Source organism: Lutra lutra, chromosome 11, assembly GCF_902655055.1.
Source record: "Lutra lutra chromosome 11, mLutLut1.2, whole genome shotgun sequence".
Lineage (NCBI taxonomy): Eukaryota > Metazoa > Chordata > Mammalia > Carnivora > Mustelidae > Lutra > Lutra lutra.
In genome coordinates, this window is record NC_062288.1 from 107,878,196 (window position 1) to 107,902,491 (window position 24,296).

Sequence of the window (24,296 nt, forward strand, 5' to 3'; positions counted from 1 at the left end):
CCAGGATTTCTCAGACAAACGTTTGTGCGGGCACCAGGTCGCCCGGAGCCGAAGTTACCACCCAGAGGAACCCGCAGGAACCCCTCAAAATGCCAGTTCCTCGGGGATGCCAGCCCGAGAACCCGTCTCCCCTTCCTGCCTGGTCACCCTCGGAACTCACGCCAGCCTCTCGCGGTTACTTGCACTAACACCAGTGCTTCCGGCCCAGGGCTGTTTGCCAGTCGTGGGTGGACACAAATGACTTCATCCAGGCCCTGGGGGCTCCGGCCGTCAGAGGCTTCCTCCCTTTTAGGGACACGCAGGCTGGCGGCCCAGGGGAGCCAGAGGTTGACGAGGGACGGACGGGCTGCTGCGTCGGAAAGTGTTAGCAGTGTTAGATACGAGGGTACATTTAGCGCCACACTGGGACGTGCCCAGGCTGCTCCCCTCACTCTGCGGAGCCTCCTCCAGCACGGGGGAGGCCGTCCGGGCAGAATGTGCCCTCTCGGTCCATAGCCGGCGAACCACTAGGAGTTTGCAGACGAAGCTCCCTGCTGGGCACTGCCGCTACCGCATCACTTTGCTCTCAGCCCCACACGGCAACACAGAGCAAACTGTCCCGTCTCTCCGGCTCTGTGTACAGGGATGAGGTCCTTCCCAGATCTGTGCAGGAATGACTTGCTGGCTGGTGGCTGAAGGAACGCCTTGCCACCCGGCCCTTCGGACAAACGCCCATCACTGCGGTGGGCAGACAGACCAACAGACATTGGCTTCTCCCTTCCAGACACAAGTTTTGTACAGAGTGACAAGGTGAGGTCGATAGGTCTGGCTGTACCCGCTTCACGGCTGCGGGCAGGCACGAGGGCATGGAGGCGTCTGGACCCACATCTCCTGCTGGGAGCCCCTTGGCACGCTCCTCTCCGGGCTTTCAGGCTTCCCGTATCCCGCGGGCGGGCAGCCGCCTCCCTGACACGCCGGTGGAGAGGTTCCGGGAGCAGCGGCCTCCTGAAGCCGGCTCAGTGTCTGGTCCTGGGCCACCCCATGGCATAGGCCTGCACACAGCAGACGCTCAAGTAAAAGTCAAAGACTGAGATCCACGACAGGAGAGAAAGGAGGAGAGTGGCCGGAGCCCAGAACGGATGTGGGCCTTGCAGTGAGTCGGGGACTGGCTTCGGGGGAACAGGTACCAAATGTTGCCGCTGCCACCTCAAGGACTGAGTCCAGTTCGCTGGGGAAGGTGTTCTGTGGCGTTTTCAGTACAAGCTCCTAGAGCGTGTTGGGGAGGATGAACTCTGGGGGCACCTGGGTGGCTCTGTCAGTTGGGCGTCTGCTTCCAGCTTGGATGGTGATCCCCAGGGTCGTGGAATCGGGTCCCGCATCGGGCTCCCTGCTCTGCGGGGAGCCTGCTTCTCCCTCTGCCCCCTCCTTGCTAGCGGTCTCTCTCTCTCTCTGATAAATAAAATCTTAAAAAAGAAACAAACAGGATGAACTCCGAAGCAAACGGCCACCTCGTAGGACCTTGCCGTCAGCAGCAGGAGCCACTCGGCGCGGTGCGGACCCCGGGCCCCTCCCAGCGGGACAGACCCAACGGGTGCGGTGTCCTCCGGAGAGCCTGGAGGCAGCAGGAGCAGCGGCCCCTGCACCCCACCTGTGAGCATCTAAGCATACGCAGCTCACAGACGTGGCCTCGGAAGGACGCACAGGTCCACACCATGATGAGCTGCTGTGGCTCCCGAGCTCCCGGCCTGGCTCAGCCGACCTTCCTTTTGGGTCCCCTAAGGGAATGCCCCAGACATTCGCTCCCTGCTAGCTTCTGTCCGTGACACATCAGTGCCACAGACACGCTTGTGCCTGTTCTGTGCTGGGGCTCCCTGCAGGGCTGTGGACCATCGTGCTGTCCTGTGTCCTCCATTGGGAAGGGGCACTCTAGACCCTTCCCTGGGGTCTGTCGGGGCTCAGTGTGGAGAGCTGGACGGGGAGGGGGCCAGATGACCCTCCTGAGACCGTCTCATCTCACTTACCAGCGTCTCAGTCTTACCTCAGGGGCGAAGTCTTCCCCCCAGGCCCTGGGCATATAGGGGAGCCCTGTGGGCCCGCCACAGCCATCGCAGAAAGCTTGCGTGCAAGGCTGGCCCTGGGCCCAGCTGGGACTTCGGCCATGGGCGGGGGGATGCCCGCTGTCCACCCCCAGCCAGCGGCACTCCCCACGCCTTAACAGCTCAGGCCGTGTGGGACGCAAATGGGTGACAGGGGGCGGGGGGGGGGTGATGCCTGGAGCCGCTACCGTCTTCCTCCTGGACCACGTGGCCTGGGCTGTCCTTACTGTCCCGTTCGCTCTGCATCTTCAAATGTGTGGGGAGAACCGTCCCATAGACATGGTGCTGGCACAGAAAAGGGGTTTCTGTGTTCATCAGAAACTAAAAAACGAGGACAGATGCCTGCAGCCTTGCGAAGTCTGAGAAGCAGACACATCTACCAACCGGGTCAGCGGGAGAAGCCTTTCTCTGTCCTGAGAAAGTGACTCATTAATAAATAATGAGAGTTTCTGGTGCAGAGCCCAACATTCCAACTTTATTGATACAAAAAAACGAGTGTTTAGATTAGGAAGAAATTACTGGAACAGACACAGAGGAGCCTCGCTTACAAGGGAACACCCGTGTTTCACCACGAAACAGAAAAATTCTGTTCTTTGGCTTTCAGGTTCTCATCCAGATTCCACCAGTAATCGTTGGAAACACGCTACGGTACATTTTTGCTATTTGCCGACTGACGTCTTGTAAGGTCAACGCACCTGTGGATTTGAGGACACTGGACCCTGGCTCCCGGGGAAGCGCAGGGCTGGGCTCTGCCAGCCTCCGCTCACGTCTTCACCACCCGGTCCGTGTACAGCTTGTCTGACGTGTGCACCGTGTGGACAGACCATACTGCCTCGTGAACACTGAACTCACCGCTTCTGGAGCGGCAGCTTCCCGACAATGACATTTTCCGCAAAGGCACAGCCCAGCCTTCTTGTGCGTGGGAACACCAGACGCTCTGCGTGTGCGTGGGGGCCGTTTCCTACAGCGAAAGCCCAAAGACGTGGAGAACGTAGCCGGGAACGGTGACAAGCACGTGCTGGCGCGTGGGCCGAGAGAAGGACGCAGCTGGAGCGTTGCTCAGGCTCAGCTGGGAACACGAGAGTGAGACGCACCTTCTTCTCCCTCTGCGCCGGTCTTCTAGCGACCCCAGCGGTGCCGTACTGATTTCGGGCGTGCAAATAAACTTGCAATACAGAATCACAACGAGTGAGGGTCTACCGTGTTTCCTAGAGTCCGTGTGACGCATGTTCGTGCACATCGATGACCTTACTGCTTTTGTCACGTTCTACAACCTAAAACTGTCGAGAGAGCCTGGCCCAGAGCTGCAGGGGCTTGTGCAGCGCGTGCCCGTCCTTCCCAGCTGTGTGCTTTCAGCGCACAACGCTCTTACGCCGGCAAAGTGGGGATGATGATGGCGATCGGGGAAGGGGGTGGGTGTGCTCTACACTGACCCCACGGCTTCTGCCCCGTCTTTCCAGAGCGGTCTGATGCTGCTCTGGTCTCTGCTGTGAGGTCCACACTCCCGGGCCTTCGTGGGCACCCACGGCTTCTGCATGCCACACTGCCTCGTCACGGAGGCTCTGTCCTCGGTCTGCAACAACGCAGTGGATACAAGGGGCAAGACCAGTGGCTTCTGTCCTGCCTACATGGCTCTAGGATGGCGAACTCACGATCGCCTACGCAGGGGTCGTCCCGGGAAGACCGGGCCAGAGCCCCACAGCCTGCCTGCTGCGAGATGCTCTGCTCCAAGAGCCCCGATGTCGCTTGACTCAATGTTCCTGGAGGACCACGGACCTCCTGGCAGCCCAGTTCACCTGCGGTGGAAGAAAGGACACTCGGTGGAACCCACCTGCCCAGAGGCAAACCCTTCGTACTCCAGCAGAGACTGTCCCCAGGGTCTCAGCCTGGGGAAGCCCGTGGGCACGCCCGTCCCACGAGAAATGCTCCAGGGGCCCCTCCTGGACACCGTCTTAGGAGAATGAAACCACACACCATCATTGGGGGTCGATTCCCTATTAGGACACAAATAATACAAAAAGAGACTTCCCTGAGATCTTGCAGCATTCACGGATTTTAAGTTTCCTTCAACCACTTTCAGCAAACTGTAGGTGTGCACACGGATAAACGGGGCGTCTCAGCACCATCGTTCCTGTCGGCGTCGTCTCCGTCTTAAAGACAAGTCCAAGCGGTCCTGAGCCCCGTAAAACGTTTCTACTTGGCAATTACTATTAATTCCACCTGATTCTAGGTGATGTTTGTGTATTTATAAAGTAACATGCGCTTATGTGCTTACGACGTATGTGACAATCACTCACTGTACTGATGACTACTCTTTCCTTTTCAGTCCCAGGACAGGCTAACAAAGAACAAAGGCAGCTTCTCACATTTCATGTTGACATACTGCTGGTTTTCTGGAATTTCCCACCCATCACCTGCAGTTGGTGGAACACAGCCCCACGGTCCCTAACCTGCTGGGGACGAGATCTCTGCCCACGTCCCTCGAGAAAGTCGTTCCGCCTCCGCAACATCGGGGAGTGACAGACAAGGCGGCAACACTGTCACGTGACTCAAGGTGACCTTCTGCTTGCTAACTGCCACCGTATGGCTCTCTAATCCCACCGGTTACAAGACACGGAACTCCGCCCACTCAGCCCGGCACCTCGTGGAGGATGAGGAAGAGGTTCCCTGATTAGATCCTGTCTCTCTTATTATCTAGCACGGGGCCCAAAACACAGAACAGGAAAAGTCCCATCCACGGAGCACACCACTTGGCCGACATGATCTGGGTGGCATCTCTCCTGCTTCCCAAGAGATCACGCAAGACACAGGAATGTGTCTATCAGGCCAGCCTGGACAGCCCGCAGAGAAAACAGCAGACACGGCTGTGATTTTCTGTATAAACCCCGGCAAAGCAGCCCATTGTCCTTAAACAGACACAAGCCTCAGGAACTAGATCTCTCGACTCTGGGGGATAATAAGATCACAAAGTGGGAGCCTGGGTGGCTCAGTCGTTGGGCATCTGCCTTCGGCTCAGGGCATGATCCCAGAGTCCTGGATCGAGTCCAGCGTCAGGCTCCCTGCTCTGCGGGGAGCCTGCTCCCCCCTCGCCCTCTGCCTCCCCAACCCCGGCTTGTGCCCTCCTGCTCTCTCTGTCGCTGTCTCTCTCTCTCTCTCTAATAAAATCTTTTTTAAAAAAAGAAGACTGCAAGCATATGTGGCAGCAACAGACAGTTGTAAAGTTAGTGTTGGTGCTTTTACAACTAACGCAGACGTGAACGCTGCACTTTCAAATGACTCACGCTCCTGGGAGTTGTTTAGAAAGTTAAAATAAAATACTTCTGATAGAATATTTAATCAAATGTTTTCTACTAGCACAGGCTTGTCTTGGCTTAACGCGGTGACCTGCGCTTTGTCTGTTTGATCCCGGATCGCACCACGGAAGGACAGGGTGGAGGAAAGGGGGGACGGAGAGACGATGCGTCATGGACAACGGACGACATATATAGGTGACAGGGGTCGTACAGAAAGAGCCTGTGTCGGGACACCTGGGTGGCTCAGTGGGTTAAGCCGCAGCCTTCGGCTCAGGTCATGATCTCAGGGTCCTGGGATCAAGTCCCGCATCGGGCTCTCTGCTCGGCGGGGAGCCTGCTTCCCCCTCTCTCTCTGCCTGCCTCTCTGCCTACTTGTGATCTCTGTCTGTCAAATAAATCAATAAAATCTTTAAAAAAAAAAAAAAAAAAAAAAGAAAGAGCCTGTGTCGATGCAAGCACTAAGACTTTTTCTCAAAATCCTAACTACGGCTTAAGCATCTTTCTACATTAACTTTTCTCACCTATGGGCTATGCATTTGGTGAACTGCTCGTTCTGTACCTTACTCATTATTTTTTAAAAAAAGCTAAAATGCTAATAAAGGGCCCAAAGTTGCCCAACAAAATCTGCTGTTCTGGAGACTTGCTGTATCTGAACACGCTGAGGCCGGGTGAGAGCAAGACTTCTCTCTTCGCTTCTGAAGCCGGCCGCCCAGCTGGCCCCCAGCTGAGGCACTGGACAGACGCCCACGCGCCCGGCCGGCCCCGGGAGAGCAGACGCAGACGGCGAGCTGGCGCAGAGCCGAACGCCACAGCTGCCCCTCCGGCAGTGCCCTCCTTCCACAGATGGACCAGCCCCAGAGGTCCAGCTTTGATAAGGAGACCGCGACTGGAAAAGGAATCCCGGGGTGATCCAGGACAGCTTGCAGAGGGCCACCGATAAGCAGGCCACCCGCAGGCTGCTTCCACCGGCGTCCCCGCCCAGCCACGGGGCCCGGACCGAGTGTGCACGCCGTCTTTCCCGAGAATGGCGACCCCGCCACCCGTTTCTGAGGACTCCCAGCTCCCTGCTGGCCGTCTTCCTAAGCTGCCCCTCCGTCTGGGGCGCGTGCAGCTCGGTACTGGACTCACTCGAGCCGCCACGAGAGGACTGCAGGGAAGCGAGTCTAGTCTGGGCGCTACAGCAGCACCTCTGCATGCCCATCCCATCTGTGTCAAATCCCCAAATCCTCGAACTCCGTGAAATGGCAAAGTTACGGACACATGCCTTCCTACGGCATACTTTCCAGCAGCACATATATTCCTGCCTCCCCAACAGCAGGCCGAAACTTTCCACAGTACCTGATTTGAGGAGACAGAGGAGAAGGACCGAGAGAAGAGTCGTTTCGTATCTGGGGGAGGAAACAGAGGCTGACCAAGTTGCTGAGTTAGCATAAGCCTTCACCGAGACACAACATAGACGAAGCGCCTCTTTTTCTTTTTTTAAAGATTTTTTTTTTAAGATTTTATTTATTTATTTGACAGAGATCACAAGTAGGCAGAGAGGCAGGCAGAGAGAGAGAGAGGAGGAAGCAGGCTTCCTGCTGAGCAGAGAGCCCGATGTGGGGCTCGATCCCAGGACCCTGAGATCATGACCTGAGCTGAAGGCAGAGGCTCAACCCCCTGACCCCCCAGGCGCCCCGATGCTCTCCCTTCGTAAAGGGTTGGGCAACTGCTTTACTGTACGGATCGTCTCTTGTTTGCAGTTACTGTGTGGTCATGTGCCGTTCGGGAATTCCTCTCTCTCATTAGGGGACACCTTCCTCCTCTCTCTTCCATGGAATATTTGGAAAAAACTGATGATTCCATATTTATGTCTTGACTTTGCACATTTAAAGCATCTGCTTGGGGCGCCTGGGTGGCTCAGTGGGTTAAGCCGCTGCCTTTGGCTCAGGTCATGATCCCAGGTCCTGGGATCGAGTCCCGCATCGGGCTCTCTGCTCAGCAGGGAGCCTGCTTCCTCCTCTCTCTCTGCCTGCCTCTCTGCCTACTGGTGATTTCTCTCTGTCAAATAAATAAATAAAAATCTTTAAAAAAAAAAATAAATAAAGCATCTGCTTAGGGAAGAGCTCCCGGGACAACTTACTGTTTTCCATTTGGAAAGATGATGTGTTTGGTCACAGGAGTCCTGTGCCCCACCAGCAGGGGTGCCCAGGGGGCAGAGGGGCCATGGGGACCACCGTAGGGACCAGAGCTGCCCAGAGGGACCACCGGAGGTGCGGGTGCCGTCGCAGTCGGCCCCCCACGGGGCTGAAGGACTCTGGGACACAACAAACAGTGAATGGCTGAGCTGCTGGTGACAAACAGAGAAACAGCAGCCCCTGGAATTCTGGACACAGGCTCCATCCTGGAGCCCCAGAGAACCAGGCAACGGCTTTTTGGTGCTGGGAGTGCGGACAGGAGCCTCCCGGCCGAGCTGCCCGCTGGCTGCGCTCCAGCCTGGCCCTTAGTCTCCTGACGCGGAGGCTCACTCCGTTTGGTTTCTCTGGACATCACAGCACCGCGCGTCGCAGCCCACAGCGTGCCACCAGGACACATGGGGGCTGGTTTCCACGGCACCCTCTGTTGTGGCCACGTTATTCGTCCCCTGCCCTTCCTTACAGATTGTAGTGCCCACATGTGAGGAGGGACGGCCTCCCTCCGGGGCTCCCAGCTTTCTCGTAGGGACAGCTCCTGGGTGAGGTGTCCCGGCTTGTCTACACCACAGTCCCGCGGACGTGAGCGCGCAGCCTTTGACGCAGAGAGCGGCTGGAGAGTGAAAATGAGTCCTGCTCGGTTCTCCCGGGAAGATGAGGATGGAGCCGAGCACAGACAAGCGGTCTTCACGGGCAAGAAATACAACGTGTACTTCACCACCCGTTCAGTTTTATTTCAGTGTAAATGTAACTTTATTCACGTTTTTAGGTATTTCTTAGTTTACATAGCATTTTTTATTTTCATAGCGTATCACGTAGGGACCCCACGGAGGGCTGAGTAGTTGCACACTTAGCACTGAGCCCCCCAAGGTCTCTGGCACTGGCACCGGGACGCCCAGCGGAGCGCGCACAGGTGAGGCGAGGCGAGCTTCAGCAGTCTGCCCAACGTTGAGGGCCTCGAAAAGGCACCACAAACCCAAGCCACGTGGATCGATTCACTCACTCCCTCACCCACTCCACCACTGAGCAAACACTGGGCTCCGACCACGTGCCTGATGCCGTCCTAGGCACTAAGACACGTCACAGGGAAAGAAGCCCGAGCTCTGCAGCCAAGGAGGGCGTCGTCTCCTGGAAGAGAGGAAGGCGCCGCTCTTCCCTATCAAAGAATCATTACAGAAACCACAGACTCTCCAACGAAGCCCTAAATACAGAGACGTCCAGTCCAACACACAATCCCACCGTCTCCCCAACGCCCGGCACTCACAGGGTCCATGCAAGCCTGGGCAGAGGAGCCGAGTGCATCACTCTTGACCGTGAACCGACCCGTGGTTCAGTGTTAGAGCAGATTAGTAACAACAGAAGTAACGGCCTCGCGGTACAGGCTGGCCGGGCTGGATGTGGACACGGCGTGCAGGCGACGGAGCTTCAGGGAGAGCCCCTCAGCCTTGGAGCCAGTTATGCAATGTGGGGGGCCTCCCCAGAGCAGGATCCCGCGGCACAGCCCACAGCACTCCCGACCACCCACGTTTTACAGGCAGGGAGATGGAGGCCGAGAAAGGCTGTGTTTTCACTCTGCCCCTAAGCTCCGACGCCGTTTCTCAGTAGGGAGGGGCCCAACCGGTACTTGAAGGATGAATCTCTTCACCCACCACACAGGGACTTGCCCGAATGAGAAAGGGCCGTCTGCCACTCACGCGGAACTGCCACTCGCCAGCACACTCCCAGTGCGCCCCCCGCGGGCTCCTCGTCCGTCTGAACACAGGGCTGGGGCCGTCATCACATGGCGACGTCTCCTTGAAGGCACCGTGTCGCTGTCTCCAGCCACCCCAGGGGATCCTGGCAACCTGGCAGTGTGTACCCAGGCCACGGCCAGTGCTCCTGCTCTGGGATGACGGGGGCCCCTTCCTTCTCCGTCCTTTCACGGAGGCATCCCGGGCCCAGGTGCAGAAGGGGACGGCATCCGCCTGTGAACCCCAGAGCTTGTAGGCCGAGGACATACCAAGCTGGGGTACAGTCACCATCTCCCGGGGCCCCCACAGGCTCTGGGTCTCACTGTGGAGGCTCCTGGCCGAGTCATGCTTGTACGTCCCCAGCACAGTCTCTGTCACCGCTGATCTGTGACGTCCTGGCACGTTCCCCAGATCATCCACAGCTTGTCGTGACCAGGTTCCGACCCTGTGTCCCTCTTCAACCTTCTCTTTCCTGTCCTTGTGAATCAGAGACACAAGACAGGAGCCAAATAACCACAGTTCCACCCTAGGAAACAGAAACTCCCACGGATTCTTCCACTGTGGAAGGAGGGTCGGGGGTGGGAGGGGGGTGAGGCGTGGGAAGGGGGGATGACATGGGCGTCACGTCCCTGGGACTCACGGGGCCGACTGGGCTGGGCACGACTGCCCCGGCCCCCGGCACAAAGACCCTAATGGGAAGTATCCGGGCTGCGAGTTCCCACCACCGCACCTTCAGCAGCCGTTTCGAAAATCAAGAACGCTGTGTTTTCATCAAATCCGTAAATCACACAGATGGGAAACTAAACTGCCTCTTGCATCAGGAGAAGGCGGTGAGATTGATCACAGAACGAGGCCGTCCTCCCGCGGCGCACTCCGCTGAGCCCAGCCTTCTCGGGGCTGAGCAGAAGCCTCTGCCGCAGCCCTCGGGAGCAGCGTGGACACCAGCCCCCACCGGACCACGGGTCCCCACAGCACCGCGCCGGATGGCCCCGGAGGGAGCGGCCGCACATCCGTCAGTGCTGCTGTGAACAGCCGTGATTAGATTACAAAGCCCTCACCAGGCTGCGGTGTGTCTGGTGCCGTAATTCCATCAGCATGCTAATGCCGTTTTAATGGTCTCTAATGATGTAATAAGAAATAATGGAATTTACTTGACAGCTACATAACCATTAACAAAACATATTAAATACAAAATCTCTGGCAGCTCCGGCCTGTGCGGCCGCCTCCCCCTCTCCTCGAACAGTGCGCAACCCTGAGAACGTGCTCCTAGGTGCCAAGAGCTGCCCCCCAGCCGCCCCTGCTGCGCCTCCACTGCCCACGTCTGTCTGTCCGGCCGGTGCCCGAGCTCAGCATCATGCTGGGCCCTGGGAGCGACAGCGAGTGCACATGTGTACACCACGGCACACGCAGCACACGCTCGGGCACACGTGCAGTCACCAAGGACCCCAACATGCAGGGCCGACACTAACCATGGCCCTGGGAGGACCAGCCCTAGACTGGAAGCAGGAGCCACATTCAGAGCAGGGGAGACTGGGGACACCTCCATCCGGGCACGGCAGCTGGTAGGACCCTCTGGAGTGCTGGGCCCCCAGGAGAGCTACGGAAGGACCAGCCTCTCGCCGGCTTCAAGACACGGTGGTGGTGTCACGTTTGGCTCCATGGGACATCGGAAGCACCCAGTTTTCTGACCAGGGAAGAAACTGTGGCAAAAGACATTCACAAAAGCTTTGGTATGGCCACAGCTCAGCCAGAAAGTGCTCCCCGAAGCCCCCTGTGCCCCGGTTGTCCTCAGATACTACAGGGGTGTGGTGGGAAGGGCTGAAGTGTGTGAGCACAGATCCCAGGGGGAGGCCAGCGACGGAGCAAGGGCAGCCAGCTCCTGCCGGACGTCCCCACAGGACACCCCTGCCCCAGGCTCCTCTCCCACTGGACACCTCCCACCAGATGCCTCCCCACTGGACACCCACTGGATACTAGTCTGCCCACTGGACACCCCTCCCCCCACCGGACACCCCCCCACCAGACACCCCCTACACTGGACACCCCTTCCCCCACCAGATGTCCCCCCACTGGACACCCCTCCCCAGAAGATGACCCTCCCCCGACCAAAAGCCCCTACAGTCCTGAGACCCCCACCCCCCAGCCCGCACCAGAAGTCCCTCAGTCCCAAAGCTTGCCACACCTCACGCTGGCCTCTGGCCCTCCTGCCGCTGCCCTGAGACTCTGTTAGGGGCCTGTGAGCCTGGCTGAGGCTGTGGAGAAAGGGAGGTGACCGGAGGGCAGCACAGGAACCGCGGCGCAGGGCAGAAGACCAGCCAGATGTGCGCGTTGACCTCGGGCACTCAGGTCACGCTCTCTCTGGGCGTCACCTTCCTTCGGCAGGAAACGACACACTCTCGCTGCTAGAAAAGCCGTGGACAGGTGCTCGGCGGTCGCCTGCCGTGTGGACGGCTCAGTCCCACTGCGTTCAGCAGGCTGGTCTGCGGGGCCTGCCCCGGGGGGCTTCCGGCCTGGCCCAAGCACAGCTCCCCTCCTCAGTGGCGGGCTCCGGGTCACAGCCGCCTGAGCTGCCTCCGGCCAGAAGGCGCCACGGCTGCTGCTGAGGCTCTCAGCCCCCGAGCTCCCACCTTCCTGAGGATGGCCCTCCTCCCAGACCGCGCTCTCTCCGCAGCCGGGGCCCAGCCCATGAGGCACACACCTCCACTCCCGACCAGCTAGCACGCGGGCGGGGACCTCTGCCTTCTGCCTGGTGCACACTCACCAGAGCTCAAAGGGAAATCATGAAAATGCAATAAATGCAGGCCCCAGTGGGGCCAGGCCCAGCTTCACCCCGAAGCCTGTCCGTGGGGTTTCTCTGTTGTCTGATGCTCTCGATAAGGGGCCTGAGCTGTGGTGACATTCTCCAAAGGCTCAGTCCAGCCCGGCCACTCCTGGAGCTCCTCCAGGAAATGCAAAGTCTTGTTATTACTTCCAGTCACTCCCGGAGCTCTCACTTCTATCGAAGGAGACAGGGACTTGTTCAGCTACTGTCCCCGCAGCCATGTGTCTGCGGCACCAGCTGCTGAGTCTCAGGGGCCAGATTCAGCGTCTCCTGCTTATGGGCAGAGGGGTGAGGACTGCCCTGCTGTGGCTGATGGGTCATGTTGGTGCAGGCCCTGCGCTGGGTACCTGATGTGAGCGTGTCAGGGACCGCTGGCACCCCTGGCCTTGGGGTCACTGGTAAAGACCACAGACGAGCCACATGTGGGGAGCTCAGGAAACTTCCCTCCGCTTCTCTGAAGGGAACAGTCAGCACCTCCAGGTCAGCCATGCTCTCCTGTGTGATCTGTTCAACGGCACCCATAGAGACTACGCCCTGGGCAGAGGGCCCCGTGGGTCTCCTGAGGGCACACTGCGTTCCCGAGCCCAGCAGCCATGCCCCCTTCTGCAGGGTTGCAGAGGGACGGGCAGAGATGCCTGCGTAGACCGGCACTGGAGGCCTGCACTGGAGGGAAGGCCTCAGACAAAGAACGGTTCTCAAGGGTGTCTGAGATGACACGCAGGACTGAAAGCCCTTGGGGCTGGCGTGTGGCTCGGCTGAGCAGGGAAAGGTGTAGCCACAAGCTGGTGTCTCCCAGTCTCGCGCCTCCTGCCCACACTCGTGATCTCCTCTCCAGCCCTACCCAGTGCGGTGTCAGGACCACCAACACTCACCTAGAAGCCTCAGCGGTCCCAGGTCACTCGGGCCTCCACCGGTGTCCCTTGTAATTCATTCTTCATAGCTGGAAACGCTCTCCAGACGTAGTCCCCGGCGGCCGGCAGCCCACAGGAATCCCGCACTCCTCACGAGGACCTCAGGGCCCACCTGAACTGTGCTGCCCGCTCCACGCAGCACGTCATCCCTCCCGCCTGGTGGCAGCCGGGAACCGGCCCTCCAGACCTCATAGCCTCGGGCCCTTTGTTTCCACGTGAACGAAGCTGCCGGACCTTTCCCGCTCTGCTCCTGTGCCTGCCGAAACGCCCCGGCTCCACACTGGTACCCGGCTCAGAGATTTGTAATGTTTGTGGAATGAAAAGCTGCGTTTTGGGGGGTCTGGGTGGTTCAGTCGTTAAATGTCTGCCTTCAGCTCAGGTCATGATCCCGGGGTCCTGGGATCGACCCCCGCATCGGGCTCTCTGCTCAGCAGTGAACCTGCTTCTCCCTCTCCCTCTGCCTGCTGCTCCCCTGCGCATGCTTCCTGGCTCTCTCTCTGTTAAATGAACAAATAAAATCTTTCAAAAAACGAGGAGCAGAGAAAAGCCGCATCTTGTAGGCGAGCACGCTTGCCGGGGCAGCAACAACACAAGAGCCCTCACAAGCCGGAGAGGCGGACTGGGCAGTCGTCAGGCGCACGGAGCCCAGGGAGGCGAACCTGGGCTTCCTGTTGAGACGAGGACTTGGCCTTGGCCTCTTTCTCCCAACTTCTGGCTCCTTCCTACCCAAAATAAAGGGCGATGAACTTCCAAATGAGCTAACAGCAGCAGGAACAGAGCTCAGACAGCCCCATGGAGTGGCAAGTCTCGCGGACGCTCAAACTGTATTTGCAGGACAGAAGGGCCCGGGCTGGCTGCTGGCACCCACAGAGCTCGCCCGAGCCTCTGACTTCCCGAGCGGCTCACAACACACGCACCAGTCGGTCCCGACACAGGTTCTGGCCTGTCCTCCACGTCCGGACCGACCCCCACCAGCTGGGACGTGCCAGTCTGTGCGCTTCTGCCCTCGCTTACGAGTCACACTCTGTCCACCTGCTCCTGCTCAGGAGCGTGGCCCCGTTCTGGGCAGCCTCCAGAAACGCGGAGGCGGCAGCCCTCACCGCAGACTTGACCGGAGCCTGCGCCCCGGTCTCCGCAGCCACCGAGTCTGCCCACAGCCTGTCCAAGGGCGACAAGAGGGCTGGCGGTTCTCGGGAGACGTGGGGTAGTGAGCACATGGCAGGCTCCGCACCCCAGAGCCGCTTAGGAAGTGCTGACTTCTCACGGACCCGCGCAGTCCCCGGGCTTACGCTCATCTGCAGCAGGTGGGGCCCCGGCACCAGAATGTTCTGGAGTGCGCAGGGCTGAGCACCGCGGCCCCAGCGGGCCCCGTCCTTCCAGGAGATCAGAATTCTTACAATTACACTCCCGTTTCATCTGCACTTAAACAATGGCCCAAGCCCACCCGGGATTTTCCTTCCCTTTCCCTCCTGAACTGTTTCTCTGATATAATTAACGAGAACCCCAGGCACACAGTTCTTTTCCTCGCAGACCAATTTATGACATGGAACCTGATGTGAGCAGAGACGCCAACCCGAGACCCCGCACTGGCACTCACGCGATCTCCGCGAAGACACTCATCGGCACCTCCAGGAGACGCGCGACGCTCTCCACCAGCTCCTTCCCCTTCTCTGGACTCAGGGGGCTGTTGAGGAGAGTGGGGGTGGGGGCAGCGTTACCAAATGGAACTCATCAACACTTGAGAAGCTGCGCGTCCCCCCGCGCCCCCCCGCGGCGCCTGTGGCATTCCTGTCACATAGTGACCAGGCTCCCGGGGCAGTGGGGATCAGGTGCTTCTTCGGGCATGATGAATCACCTGAATCTCCCAGCAATGAGACAAACAATACGGTGCAAATGGAATTGTTAGAAGCGTAATGGGCCCATGATGCAGCGACGGCTCAGCTCAGCCTTCAATAAAAAACAGAATAAAGAGGTGGGCGGGGAGGGCCGCCGGGAAGAAGGGAGAAAAGATGGGAGACGGAGGGGAAGCAGATGCTGAAAATCGAGTTTCAGGATGGGCGTCAAATGCACAAAGGGAAAGGGTTTTTAAATGGGTTTGTTTCTAAAATGAGTGACGTGCAGGTGAGAGAGAGGTGAGCGGGACACGTCAGAAGGTCAGCGTGGAGCCCAGATCTGCAGCAACCCCTGGGAGGACGGGGTACTCAGGAGCGATGAGCCCCAGGCCCGCGGGGGGAACGGCCCTGCAGTCTCTGTGCAAACCCGAGTTCCAGGGACAAGTCCCGAGTCCCAGCACACAGCTGTGTACATCATGCCTAGCCTTTCGAGGAACATTCCGGTTTGTCGTCATATAGAACCTGGGCGCAGCCGCCACAGTCCTCCCAGCTGGCCTCTTGCTCTCTCAGCCGGCGTGTGAGAGACGAGCTCGGTGCAGCTGCAAACAGACCGGGCCTGCCTCCCTGGGCCTGCACGCCAGCCGCACCCGGGCAGCAAAGCCATGTGTGGCTGTGGATTTAACTGTGTCACCCAAGCGCCACGTTTTCAAGTCCCAAATCCAGAACCTCAGAATGTGAGTTCATGGGCAGAGAGGTCACTGTGGGCCATCATACTATGATGAGATCATGAGGGAGATGAGATCCTAATCCAGTGTCCCCGGAGTCCTCAGAGGAGGACACGCACAGGGTGAATTGGGAAGGGTCCAGGGTCACTGCGGCTCCAAGAACCACTGGGGTACAGGGTGCGAGGAGCCAGCCAGGCCCCAGCAACCCAGGCCCTGGGAAGAAAGGGACAGGAGGGGTCTGTGGCTTGGGAGAAGTGACGGGTGTGTGATGGCCCCAGGAGGTGACCCGGGAGCCTGCGAGAGAGAAGCCACGGGAAGGAAAAGTCGGGACTTCTCCTGTGGACACATCCTAAAGGACGGAGCCCACACGGAGCACCTGAGCCGGGAGCAGCTGGGGGGCAGCCTGCAGGGGATGGCCACAGCAGGAGTCCTGGGGACAGAGCCCTCAAGGAGGAGCCGAGGGCCCTTGGAGGCCCCAGGAAGAGACGGAGACGCGGGCTGGGGTCAGGAGCTGCTGGCCTGCCCTGCAACCCTCCCGGGGAGTCCCACGCAAGTGTAGCCATAGTGGGACGGACACTTCCGCCCTCCAAGGAGAGGCTGGTAATGAGCCAGGCCCCTAGTCACCCCTACCGCCTTCTCTCAATGGGACAGGACCGGATTTCTGCCTGGGGACGCCGGTTTCTGCAGGAGACTATTCACCCACAGCCCGACCTGCTCCCCACACCCCATGGGCTTGTTCTAGATCTGCCAACCTGCGGGGTGCTGTTCTGCCCTCAAGTGAGAAAGGAAAGACCCAATGCGGGTCTGTGATCAGAGCCCCTGCTCCTCCATCCACTTCCCAGGAAAGAGCAGGATGCCCAGGGCCGGGGACCCTCCAAGAAGGACAGACAAGTCCTCCAAGCCTCCTAACACAGGGGCTTTCCACATCACACTGGAAAATTAGAAGACATTTTCAGGTGAGCGTGGGCACGTGGTGTGGAAGTGTACCCTTTGACTGTGTCGCCCAACCTGACTTAGAAACCCTCCAGCCATCGTGCGGAGCCCACATCCATGGCCTCCAGGAGGTCAGACACCGACAGGGGAAGGGGTCCACCTGGAACCTTTGTGTCTTCATCATCTCTCCCTGCCTGTCCACTCGGAACTGCAGGCTGCAGCCCGTGCTTCCTCGGCTGGCCCAGAGCCCCAAGGAGGCCGGCGTCTAAACAAAGTCTGTGGGGACCTTGAGCCACACTGGGGAAAGTCCACGGTGGGGTGTGCAGACTCAGGAACAGGAGGGCAGAGATGCCAGAAAAGTGTGTTCCTTACAAGTCAGATCTGGAGAGAGAACAAGAGCCACACCAAGCCCTGGTCTGTGACATGGGCCCAGCCTCACAGCAGTGCTTGGAGGCCTGCTGGTGAGGCCCTCGTGGCACAGCTCTGGTGCCCCGGCTCACCGTGACTCCCCCAATATTCCAGGAACCAGGGTCCCCCAGACCCAGTGCGGGGCGGGTGCACCACAGCATCTGCAGAAGCGAATGATGAGGTGTGATGAGGCCTACAGCGCGCCAGGGCCACTCTGACATACGGAGCCCACATCCCCCGGGCCAGACCCCAGCCTCCTCGGGCCAGCAGAGTCCGTCGCCTGTGCCCACCGACTGCCACGGCACCCACTCGGTGCCTCCCTACTGACCTCCCAGGCCAGGCCAATGAGTACAGCCCAGTGAGACCCGGACGTGGGAGCCCGGCCACCCCCGCCAGCGCCAACAGCATCCCCAGCGGCAGGCTCCCAGCGCACGGGGTCTGGGCTGCGGTCCTGGCACGACACCTCCCTGCACTCGGACACGCGCAGGTGTGATGCAGGGTTGGAGGCACAAATGTGTGAAGACACGGGAAAATTTCAAAACGTCGAACGCTGGAAATCACTGGAATGTACGTTATGGAAGGGGCCCCACCTGGCTGGCGGGAGTCACCGTGTGAATCAAGGGAGGCAGTACAAGAGCCCTCGAAACCTAACCTCACCCTAACTCTGCATGACACCAGCCTGAGCCCAGCCGCCGGCAGCCCCTCTCCTGCCCGGGGCTGCAGGGGGCAACTGCTCTGGGCTCCTCCCCAAGCCCCTAAGAACATGCCCCTCTTCACCCCTCTCTCAAGGGAAGGGCCGGCTGTGCACCTTTCACTGGCTTCTCAAGGTTGTCTTCCGTGTGAGTTCACAATCAAGAAATAATCACTTGCCCTTGAACCAGGAGGACCTGCTGCCTTCCTTTCCCACCCATGTCCACTGCCCATGCCCACCGCCCATTCCCCAAGAAGGGGCCTATTTCGCACCTACGCTGCAGCCTGCCGTGGGTGCCGGGGAGGGCAGGGGCCCGAGAGGTGGCATGGAGGGAAGGCCCACAGGGGCTGCCCTGGTGAGCAAATAGGGCCTGAGGGGCTGCATTTGGGGTGCCGCCCCCCAATCACCAACAGAGATGCGTGAGGTCGTGCTCAGGTCACTTGCAGGAGCCGGGGGGACACCACAGCGGGAGCCCAGAGCCAGAGTGGCTCGGCCCGCGCAGACGACGGGCGGGTACACCTGGTGTCTCCAAGGTGGGACCAAGGGAGCCACCTCCTCCCTGTCGGAGGACTCATGGGGTAAATATGACCCACTCACAGAGCCACGGACTCAGAACAGCAGAACCCCAGGAAGCAGGACAGAGCGTGCACGTCTAACCCACCAGATGGTAGCCCCCCCGGAGAGGAAGCAGGAGCCGCTGGGCTGCTTTCCCCAAGGGAGAGGAGCCAGCAGCGCCCACCGGGGTTGAGCAAGCAAACACGCCTGACGGAACAGTTCGAGGCGCCCGGAGGGAGCCAGTCCTTGCATGGGGGTCCCAGGGCACTGGGCAGACACTCTGGAAATGCACCTGGGTCCTGACCCCAGCAACAGGTGACTGCCCGCATGCCACTTACCCCTTTCCCACCCCAGCCTTGAATGTCTCTGTGTGACCCCAGAGAGTCCCTGCAAGTCCTCTGGATGGAAGTGAAGCAAGATCCCTTTCCACATCTGAGCACGGTCAGACCACCAGGCCTCAGCCCTGTGCCCCGCTACCTCCGAAATTAGATGGGGTGATAGGGGTACACGCACGTGGCCAGAGAGGGGCTTCATTTCGAGGGCAGCTGCAGCCCCGCAGCCCAGAGTGCAGTGATGGTTGAATCCAGGAAAATGGGCCACCAGGTGACAGTTATTTGGAGAGGAGCAGGAGACAGGAAGCTCAGTCTGATGCTACCTGCCATGACGGTGGCCTCCACGGCCCCACCGGCTCGCCGTCCTGCTCCTTCATGACATGCCGCCCACGTGCGGGTTGGCGGGCCAGGCTGGATGGTCGGAGCCTGTCGTCACTCAGGACCTGCTTGGCCTGCAAATATGTCTGTGTCCTGCTGAGGACGCTGCCAGTGGGAGATGCGTAGGGACCTCCCCGCAACCGTGGGGCCACGACACTGATGGCTTCCTTCCCAAGCCTGTGCTCCGGGACAGACTCGGGAGCTGGAGTCCTGGGAGGTGCCTGCACGTGGCCTGGGAGAGGAGGCTCTGGGGACACTGAGGGCTCCCCGGGTCTGCACACACACCACCGACTCCAGCGTGCAAACGCATACACGCGGACGCAAGAGCTTCCGGGAGCACACACATCCGCGTGTGCTTGAGAGAAGAGAGCAGGTGCACATTCCCACGCAGATAAGCGCACTGAGAGGAGCACTGGCCCGAGAACCCGTGACGGTTGTGGCGATGACATGCGCTCTTGGACCGACACTATGGGGGCCTGCCTGCGCCGTGACGCCCCCTCCTCCCAGGGACCCTTGGCTCCAGTCGGCCCAGCCACCCCCCTTCTACACCCCACAACCATGATGCCACGAAGCACTTCCTCCCATCGTGCGGACCACAGGCCGGGCCTCACCCATTCTCACCTGCTGGCCGTAAGGCTCCCTCCTTTTCCTAAAACTCCCTGTGCTTTGAGGCAGAAGCACTCGGGCCACCCCCTGTTACAGAAGGTCTCTTAACTACTTCACCGGTTTCAACCCTATTCCAGGCTCCACGGCAGACTCGGTGACGGCACAAACGCGTCCTTCCCTTTGTATCTGCAGAGTCCACCATCCTGCGCTGAGCATAACCAGCTTCCCAACCACGTCTGCTACCGGATTCCAAGATTCTGTGCGTGAGCCTGTTTTAGACCAAAGGGTGACCTCAGAGGCTTTCTCGTTAATCCCAGCCCCACCTGAGCCTCTCGAGTGTCTATTGACCCTGCATTCGTTCAGCCCATAACGCACACCATGAACACTTGTATCCATAATGACATTATTTATAACGGCCTTAAGATAACGATGAAATCCCCAGAATATGTGTATGACCCCGCTTGCCCCCGCAAGGAGAGGCCTGACCACACCAGCCTCCTGGCGAGCACCCCAGCCTGTCCCGCGGCCACCACAGCTGGCTGTCCAGGTGGCAGCATGAGACAGAGGTGCCTCCTGACAGTGGCAGGTCCAGTCAGCAGTCAGACCAGGAAGATGGTGCCGATCGTACTCAAAATGAGCTATTTCTATGTTATTTCTACAATGCAGGGCCATCATCTGTCATTTCATGGTCTGAACTTCCTTAGAGAGCAGCTGGAGTTAATCTCAAAAATCAATGGACGGGGGCGCCTGGGTGGCTCAGTGGGTTAAAGCCTCTGCCTTCGGCTCAGGTCATGGTCCCAGGGTCCTGGGATCAAGCCCCGCATTGGGCTCTCTGCTCGGTGGGGAGCCTGCTTCCTCCTCTCTCCCTGCCTGCCTCTCTGCCTACTTGTGATCTCTCTCTGTCAAAGAAATAAAATCTTAAAAAAAAAAAAAAATCAATGGACGGATATGGCACACACAATTGCATCTGTGGGTCTGTGACAGCTGTCCCCTTGATTGCCTGGACGCCTGGCGCTACCGTGGCGGGAGGGACACAAGCATGCCTGTGGCTTGGTCCCACCGCCTTGCCTTGACACCTAGTGGCTGAGAGGCTTCGCCAAAGCCCCGGGCCATCTGCTCTCACGCGTTTTCACGCTGAGGCTCGACAACATGTGACTCCATCTGTGGAACCCCTGTGAAGTCAGGGGCCCCTCAGGACCCACTGGAGAAAGTCCGAAGCACTCACACACTCTCTCGGCGGGAAGCCCACAGGACAAGCGACAGGACCCGCTTTCTACGATGGCCTCAAGGCTGCACACAACCGTGCGGACTTTCACGGTGCCCTGAAGTCCTCATGGGAATGACGAGAGATGAAAAGGTAGAAAACCAGTTATGTTAGCTGGCGACGGAGCTGTGGAGAGCCACCCCGACCAGAGAGGAATGGCAATAACCCACGCGTGAGAAATGCTGGGGGCCATGGAAGCCCTTGAAGATCCCCCTTGCGCTCGGCATGAGCTGAGCCCACACACGACGGCCTCACGGAATGCTCACATCGGACCTGGGAGGAAGGTACTGTCGTGAACCTCATTTTAAAGGACTGGAAACTGAGATCAGAGAAAATAATTCAAGCCCCAGGACAAGCCTTCAGTAAGTCCCAAAACCTAAACGTTGCTCGTCAGTGAGCGTGCAATGTGGGCTTCCAGACTGTGGGGCAGGCCCAGGTAACAGCTATGTCTTGCCCTGTGTTTTACCCTAACTAAGCTGAGGTGTGTCTGCACCCACCACTCCTCCAGGCCCTGTTTTGGCAACAGGGTTCCTGTCTCTTCCTCAGGGGCCTACGTGGTCCTGCCAACGAGACACCCACGTCTAGGACACCAGGTTCAAGAGCTGACCATTTGTGATTCTCCAGCTTCACTTTCTGATTTTGGATATTTTGTTATTCATTCGAAAATTCACCAAAGGTAGGGCACTCAGTGATTTATGGATTGCAAAACGGTATCAATCAAATCTAATACATACTTTTTTGATGAGATATTTCAAACCAATGAATAAAATGAGGTTCTCAGGGGATTCTTCAATCATCCTAGCTGTCCCCATATATTGTTTTTTAACAAATAATGATATTTATTCTATTTAAATAATCTTATGAACAAGTTATACTTTCGTTAACCCCCAGGAATTCTCCCCAATGCAGAGAAAAGACATTTCTGATGAGGGGAAAGGAGAGAGGAGCTGCCACGATTCAAATCCCAACTTTGATTCAGAATCGCCTTTCTCTCCTGCAGGGAAATACAACCCAGTTTTCTGCAGAATGAGAGAGTGAGCTCATGGTACTTTGTGCAACCAAACTGATTCTTCCGACTGCTGAGGCCACAGGCTTCTGGAGTCCATGCAAACTCATCTGGAGTTCCCAGCAACCCTGAATTACGCTGGCTACTAAAGCTGTTGACAGCCACCAACTTTTCACAGGTAAGAAATCAATGGGTGAAAAACTGCTGTATGCCAACAACTTCAAGATGAGACTATACTTCGCACTATAAGTGTATTTATTTCTCTAAATTTTTGGAAAAAATATTTGCCAACAACTTAGTACAAATCTAAGTACACAATGTCTTAGAGTTAATTTTACGGAAAGTATATTGACATCAAAAAGATAAAATAAGGAAGACAATACAAAAATATAGAACATTTGTACACATTCAAACTTATCAGCTTGAAACAGGCTGTTCCAAACATATGGTAACATACGGTACCCCACATAAGCCTAACGGTAACCACAAAGCAAAAACCTATAATGCATACACAGAAGTAAAAGAGAAAGAAAGGTAGGCACACCACCACGGAAAATCATCAAATCACAGAGGAGGAAAGAAAAGGAAAGGAACAAAGGAATCGCCAAATGGCCAGAAAATGACTTACTAAATGGCAAAATGAAGCCCATACTTATCAGTAATTACTTTAAATGTAAATGGACTAAAATCTCCAATCACAAGGCACAGGTGGCTGAATGGATAGGAAAAACCCCAACAAAGCCCAGCTCCATGCAACCTCCAAGAGACTCACTTCAGCACCAATGACACCAACAGACTTAAAATGAAGTGGTGGAGAAAGAGAGTCCATAAAAAGGGAAACCAGGGGCACCTGGGTGGCTCAGTGGGTTAAGCCGCTGCCTTCGGCTCAGGTCATGATCTCAGAGTCCTGAGATCGAGCCCCGCATCGGGCTCTCTGCTCGGCAGGGAGCTTGCTTCCTCCTCTCTCTGCCTGCCTCTCTGCCTGCTTGTGATCTCTCTGTCAAATAAATAAATAAAATCTTTAAAAAAAAAAAAAAAAAAAGGGAAACCAGAGAAAAGCAGGGGTAGAAACCTTACGTTAGACAAAGTAGACTTTAAGCCAAAGATTGTTAACAAGAGAAAAAAAATGATTATACAATAATGAAGAAGTCAGTTCATCAAGAAGATACATTTGTAGATATTTATGCATCCAACGTCCCAGGCCCTGAATACATAAACAAGTGTCTGAAGGGAGGGTGAGAGGTGGTACAGTAACAGCAGGGAAGAGGACGAACAGGTACGTGAAGGATTTCCCACCCAGCAGCAGTAGGACATAGTTTTTCTCAAGTGCACATGGAACATTCTCCAGGATGGATCACATGACAGGCCACATGCAAGTCTTAACCAATTTAAGAAGACGAGATCATATCACGCATCTTTTCTGATCACAAAGGTATGAAACCAGAAATCAATTATAAGAAGAAAACTGGAACATTCACAGATATATGGAAATTAAATGATATAATACTGAACAACCAGTGGGCCAAAGAAGAAATAAAAAATACCTGAGACAAGTGAAACTGGCAACGTAACACACCAAAGTGTGTAGGATGCAGAGCAGAGCTCTAAGAGGAAGGCTCACGGTGATGACTGCGCGCATCGAGGAAAAGGAAAGACCTTGAATGACCAGTCTGACTTTACAACTCAAGAAACTAGAAAAAGAGGCATAAATGAAGGCCAAAGTCAGCAGAAGGAAGGAAATAATAAAGATCAGAACAGAAATAGATGAAAGACTGAAAAGACAATAGAAAAGATAAATGAAGCTAAGAACTAGTTTTTGGGTTTTTTGAAAACATGAATAAAATAGATAAACCTTTGGCTAGGCTTACCAAGGAAAAGAAGAACTCAAATAAATAAAATCAGAAATTAAGTATTTCTGATGTCACAGAAATACAACAGGTCATAAAAAACAGCTACGAACAATTACACGCTGTCAAACCGACTACCGAGAAGGAAGAGTAAGTTCCTGGAAACACCCAACTCACCGAGCTTGAACCGTGAAGAACGGGAAAGTCTGAAGATGCGGACAAGCACAGAGACGGGACCAGTGAACAGACGCCTCCCAGGAAAGAAAGTCCAGGAGCAGAAGGCTCCGCAGATGAGTTCTACCAACCACCCTAAGAAGACTCAGTACCAACCCTTCTCAAACTCTTCCAAGACATAGAAGTGGAGGGAACACTTCCCAGCTCCTCTTACAAGGCCAGCGTCGTCCTGACACCAGTCAGACGCGGATGCCACAAGACAAGAAAGCTACAGGACAATTTCCCTGATGAAACGCAGACACAAAATCCATAAATAAAATACGAGCCAAACAAATTCAACACGACATTAAGAGGATCACACACCACGATCAAGTGGGATTTATCCCAACGCTGCAAGGCCGGTTCCTCATCCGTGGATCGATCCGTGCTCCACGCCGCATTCACACGGCGCAGGATAACCACTGTGATCCCCCCAGCAGAGGCAGGAAAAGCACATGACGAAGTTCAACACCCACTCATGATAAAAAGTCCATAGAGTGCGCAG

The 24,296-nt window shown here is 57.0% G+C and overlaps 1 protein-coding gene across 1 annotated transcript in view; it reads right to left on the reverse strand.

Annotated features, from left to right (window-relative positions):
- Window positions 1-24,296, reverse strand: part of PTPRN2 (protein tyrosine phosphatase receptor type N2) — a 730,665-nt gene that overhangs the window by 393,327 nt on the left and 313,042 nt on the right. The window contains 1 exon segment of the mRNA XM_047695171.1: window positions 14,599-14,685. Coding sequence (XP_047551127.1) covers window positions 14,599-14,685 — 87 coding nt within the window.